The 6,052-nt window shown below is 39.2% G+C and overlaps 1 protein-coding gene across 1 annotated transcript; it reads left to right on the forward strand.

Moving 5' to 3' along the window:
- The first annotated feature begins 258 nt into the window (after positions 1-258).
- LOC146633311 (interferon-induced very large GTPase 1-like) lies at positions 259-4,686 on the forward strand. Its single transcript, XM_085352923.1, has one exon. It carries the CDS (start codon positions 274-276, stop codon positions 4,684-4,686), a length of 4,413 nt encoding a protein of 1,470 aa, XP_085209049.1. The 5' UTR covers positions 259-273.
- Positions 4,687-6,052: the final 1,366 nt, after the last annotated feature.

A 6,052-nucleotide genomic window follows, 5' to 3' on the forward strand; every position in this document is an offset into this window, starting at 1 on the left:
AAGATGTCAACAGCAGACTTTCTTAAAATAGGCCCTCCTGTGAAACAGGGCCATGACACATCTGAGAAAGATTTAGCTCTTGCTTTTCTTCACAGGTTGTTGATGTTAGACTATAGAGCCAGATACATTCCTGTAAGACAAGACAATCCTGCTGTGGGCCATTCACAGTCTGTGCAAATGTCTGACAGTGAAGACACAGATGATGATGACTTTGATGCACTATTTAGTGAAAGTGTAGACTCTGATGAATCAAAACAGTTTCATTTGCATCCAATGGATGTTCAGATGGCAGTATTTCACTGCTCAGACAGTTTTCTGAAGCAGAACCTGGTTACAAAGCTATCCCAGTGTCAGTACGCCTTACCTTTGCTTGTTGCTGACCCAGTCACAAAGGATATTGAATGTCCTTTGTGGACATTCAGGCAGATACAAAAAACATGGAAGAAAACTCAAATCAAGGATAATTCACATGCCATGACCATGAAGACAATGCCCATCTGCAAAGCCGAGACACCCATGGTGTTTTTCTTCCGCCTGGGTTCACTTCCAGTGTCAAAATCTCAGCTCATGAACACTTTGATCAATGACCGTCACAGCACCTTCTTCCATAGAAATTGTCCAGGTAGCACCAAATGTCGCCTGCTGATGGATGGTGTGGCAGAGATTGCCTGGTACTGCCCTGCTGGAAAACCCAATGACTCCTTCACTGACTGCATTGCCTTTTGTAATCTTCATGGTGATGCTCTGTCATTTCAAAAACAGCGTGAGATACTGACAGAAAAATCATCAGTCACTGTTGTTCTTGTGCCAACTCTGGAAAAAGGCCAGAAAAGTACCACAGTAATCCAAGACCTTTTCAAGTCACCAAATCCTTTGATTATTCTCATTGCTGATAATGATTGTGGTGCAGTTCAAGTGAAAAAGAGAAGATACAAAATGGGTCTGAAAGACAGAAGCCAGTCAGATGTTTCTGAAGAACTGAAAGGAATTATCATAAAGATTTTACATGAACCTCACACATTCTTCCAGCTTGAATCCTTGGCTGAGGTCTTTGGAGTCACAGTGGATGAAGATGATGAAGTCTGTCAAAAAGGGAAATCAGCTGCAATGAAAACAGTTAATATACTTCAAGGGATGGAAATTTCAAAGATCAAAGTTACATTTCTACCTTGTCAAGGTGATCTGTGGCATGAGTGGTGCAGAATAAACAAAGAGCTGTATAAACTTAAAGGAAACACCGAGCAGGAAAAAAGTCAGAAACAGCAGCAGCTGATGCAAATAAGACAAAATCAGTGCCAAGCTTCATGTAGTGAACTGATGAAGTCATTCACAGAAAGCCTCTTGTCATCAAAAGAGACATCAAAACAGAAGGAGTACTTCCTGAAATGGACTCAGATCTTAACAGATGCCCTATCCACAGATGATCTTTCTTTGATTCTTCAAAGCTATGATGAAAAGTGGACTGAGGTCTTGACTCTGAAAAAGAAACACGACAAATCTGATCTGTTAACAAGCAAACAAACAGAGCTTGAAGAAATCTCCAAAACACTGCAGTCTGCAACCTTTGGCCTGGAACACATCTTCAGAGAAATGGGACAGATCTATGAAGCCCACAGAGCAGTACAAGCAGAGAGTAAACACACTGACTGGTCTAAATACCCTGAACTGGCTGCAGATCTGATGATTTCAGGACACCCAGTGGAGCTGATGGATGGTGATGCAGGTCATGTGCCTCTAACATGGATCTCCAGTCTTTTAGATGAAGTTATCAAGAAACTAGGCGACCAGAGAGTTTTTGTGTTGTCAGTTTTGGGCGTACAAAGCAGTGGAAAGTCAACAATGCTGAATGCCATGTTTGGATTGCAGTTTGCAGTGAGTGCAGGCAGGTGCACCAAAGGTGCCTTCATGCAGCTGGTCAAAGTGTCAGAGGAAATCAAGAAAGACTTCCAGTTTGACTATTTTCTAGTGGTGGACACTGAAGGACTGCGAGCTCTTGAGCTGGAAAGTAATGATACTCTTCATCACGACAATGAATTAGCAACATTTACTGTTGGTCTGGGAAACATGACACTGATCAACATCTTTGGTGAGAATCCAGCTGACATGCAGGATGTCCTGCAGATTGTTGTTCAGGCTTTCATGAGGATGAAGAAAGTTAAACTTTCTCCGAGTTGTGTGTTTGTTCACCAGAATGTGACAGATATCGCAGCTGCTGAGAAAAACATGGATGGGAAAAGACGCCTGCAAGAAAAACTGGACCAGATGGCTCAGCTAGCTGCTAAAGAGGAATCATGTGATGCTGAGTGCTTCAGTGACGTCATTGCCTTTGATGTGCAAACAGATGTGAAATACTTTGCTCAGTTATGGGAGGGAAGTCCACCGATGGCTCCTCCAAATCCAGGCTACAGCGAGAGCATCCAAGAGCTGAAGAACATCATCCTGTCTAAGGCTAAACAGTCTGCTGGGATCACTCTCTCACATTTCAAAATCAAAATTCATGACTTGTGGAAAGCCCTGATGAACGAACACTTTGTTTTCAGCTTCAAAAACACATTAGAAATTGCAATTTACAGAAAACTTGAGGTCGAATATGGGAACTGGACCTGGGCCCTGAGGAGCAACATGCTGACTATTGAAAACCAGCTTCACAACAAAATTGAAAATGGAGAACTTGAGAAAGTTGAACGCAGTGATCTTTTTAAAGAGATGAGCAAATCATATGAAGCAATTAAAAATGACTTGGTGACATACTTTGAGGATGATGGAGACAAAGAAATACTGGTTCAGTGGAGAGGCCAATTTGAAAACAAAATAAAGGAGTTCCAAGAGGATCTGGTGAGAGGAGCGATAAAACAACTGGATGAAATTATTCAGCAGAAGAAAGCGTGTAAAAAGCTGGATGATAAGAAAAAAGACTTTGAGAGCAAACTGCTGCTAAAGAGCAAAGAGCTCGCTCATCAGTTAACACACAACGCAAAAGATGAAGAGGAACTTCAAAAACAGTTTAACAGTTTTTGGAGTGATTGGGTTAAAAAATTAACTGCAGATACACAACCCATTGAGGACATTAATCTGGAAGACGATGAAGCAAACATTCTTAATAACCTTGGTTTTGAATGGGATCTTATAATTAGCTGCAAAAGCAACGGAAAATACAAAACCATATCCAACGTTGGTGATTATTCTGAATATATTTTGTTCAGCAAGCAGCAAGACACAAAAGAGAAAATGAAAGTCAAAAAACTACTTCAATTTTTTGAAGATTGTGCTACAAAAGAATCTTTTAGATTTGAAGATAAACAATTAATCAGAGCCCTCATAAGAAATGTTGAAAAACAATCACTTGATATAATCAAGAGCAAACCTGTAACAACAAGAGGCTACAGTCCAACTTACTTACAAGAAGCGGCCAAAAATGTTCTGGAGAAAGTGACAGAGTTCAAATCAAACAAGAAATATGATTTCAAAAAGGAGTTCACCGTTGATCTCTTACTGTATGTGTTTGACAGGGCAGCCATTTGGCTTTCACAGTCTCACAAAAAATTCAAAACAAGCAATGATGCACACACTTACTTGGAGAGTAAAAAACCACAATACTACAACATTTTCAGCAGCTTCTGCAAAGGAAACTCATCTGCTGTTGTGTTTGGAGAAATGATCTGTGAAAAACTGAAGGTTTCTATTGTTGAGGCTGTTTGTAACAAGACTGCCATTGATCTCGCTGGAGAGATGAGGTGCACTTTCCCAGCATTCAATGGGAACAGACTGAACTTAGAGAAACATTTGTTGAAGTCACTTGCAGAGAACGAGGACTTTGATGCTTTCATCAACTACATCCAAAATCCGAGGAAGCAAGTCGAGGCTTTTATTGAAGAGAAAGTAAATGAACATATGTCAGGAGAACACAAAAGTAAAGCACTCAAAATACTCAGGAAAAATGCAGGTAACATGCATGAGTTTGCCTATCAAGCTTTATTTGATGCAACAAATAACGTCAAAACACAAAGAGGAGACATCGACATGTGGGCAAAGGAATTTTCCAGTTTCCTTAAAGATAAACTGACTCTTGAATCTATCTCTTGTCAAAACTTCATGGACATAAACAATTTCGAATTTCTTAAAGAAGAGATTGAGAAAGGTCTTATATCCATCAAAGAGGAGCTGAATCAGCTTTCCTTGGATAAGATGAAGGAATTCAGACTGAGACCTGATGAAATCCTCATTGATCAGCTGTGTAACTGCTGCTGGGAAACCTGCCCGTTCTGTGCAGCTGTTTGTACCAACACTGTTAAAGATCACAGTCCTGAAGACCACAGTGTCCCCTTTCATCGATCTTTAGCAGTTAAGGGCGCACAGTATCATAACAGTGAGGAAATGTGTATTGAGTTCTGCACGACAAAGGTTGCAAGTGATGGAAATTTTTATGCTGGAAAAAATACAACAAAACTAATTCCTTTTAAACAGTATCGGAGTGCTGGACCACCATATGCAAACTGGAGCATAACCTCAGATGAGTCTAAGCTGAAGTACTGGAAATGGTTTGTGTGGCAATTTCAGGAGGAACTTGAAGACTACTATGCTTTAAAATTTACAGGACATGGTGAGATTCCCAGCGAGTGGAACACACACACTAAAGAAGATGCTATTCAAAGTCTGGATGAAATGTTCAGTACACACTATGAATAAATCAGCACAGTTCCAACTCTGCTGAAAATCACAGCAGCTATGTTCATGCGGCATTTTTACAAATTAAACTGTGTAAAATGACAGTTACATAATCTTAGTGATTTAAATTTATAATGTGGGCAGTGAATAGGTGATTAGACCAATACACAGAAACCTGCTTTACTGAAAGGAATGCTTATACAGACAAAAACGGTCGTTTTGAGAATTTACAGTAGAAGAGAAATAAAGGTAAATATATCAAGGTTACTAAAACGATATCACTACCAAAGGATTTCTGGAAGAGGAAACAGTTTTAATAAAGGAGAATTTAGTTTATTTATTATTTTTAAAGAAAAGTGACAATTATGTGTTTGAATGATTTTATATTTTATGATATGAAGCATAGATAATATAGAAAAGAGCTGCTATGTGATGTATCTTGTCAAAATTGACATTTTGATGAACTGGTGAATGTCTGCCTATAGTCTGAATCTCTCTTAGATGATCTTGTCTTATTCATGCTACTGACCTGTTGTCAGTTAACCTAATTCGTTGCAAAATGTTTATTTTGACTACCAATTAATTTTAAACCCTTTGTTGCCCCATTCCCAAATTTTGTGAGACATGTTATTGCCATAAAAGGTAAAAAAAAGCCAATCGTTTTCTTAAAATGCAACATTTTGTCAGTTTAGTAGTTCTGCAAATGATTGCATTGTTTTTCTTTACATTCACATTTATTGAATTGTCAATCAGTGACAACACGAAATTTTATTCTTGTGTTATTAATGATAGTAAAGAGGTTTAATAATCTAACTGCTTAATACATGAATTTTTTTTATTTTATTTATTTGTTCAGTTTGGGGGGGGTGTCTGTATTTCCAGCTCCCTACGTTGTTTACCACCTTCTGATTTCTAGTCTTTATGTATTGTTAATGTACCTTTCCTCAGTTCCATGTTATTTTTAGTCTGCGTCTCTGTCGCGCATTTTTTATTTTACTTTGACAGCCAGTGTATTGAGTTTTGCGTCCTCGTGTCTCGTCATGTCAGATTCGTCCCGGCTGTATTCTCACCTGTTCCCCATCCTCTTTTTTTTCTACTTGTGTATTTAAGCCCTGCGTCTTCCTTGTTCATTGCTGGTTTGTCTATTTCTCATCCTGCGTCTCCCCCTCTCGGTGCTCATGTCTCAGGCCCGTCATTCCCTGCCCTGTGTTCTGCCTTCCTGCCTGTTTTTCATGTACATTCCAAATTTAATTAGTTTTCTATTTCCTGATGTTCAGCAATAAAGCTGCCTTTTGAGTTTATGTTTTGCCTCCTTGAGTCTGCGTTTGGGTCCTCTCTTGCCTGCTTCACATGGCCAGCATATGACATGTTCATTTAATCTAAATTT

Source organism: Diplotaxodon limnothrissa, linkage group LG4 (genome assembly GCF_057381915.1).
Source record: "Diplotaxodon limnothrissa isolate DT_005_m linkage group LG4, D_limnothrissa_male_GT1.1, whole genome shotgun sequence".
Lineage (NCBI taxonomy): Eukaryota > Metazoa > Chordata > Actinopteri > Cichliformes > Cichlidae > Diplotaxodon > Diplotaxodon limnothrissa.

Coding starts and splice junctions, on each gene's coding strand:
- LOC146633311 (XM_085352923.1), top strand. CDS start 274: ATGGATGTTCAGATGGCAGTATTTCACTGCTCAGACAGTTTTCTGAAG.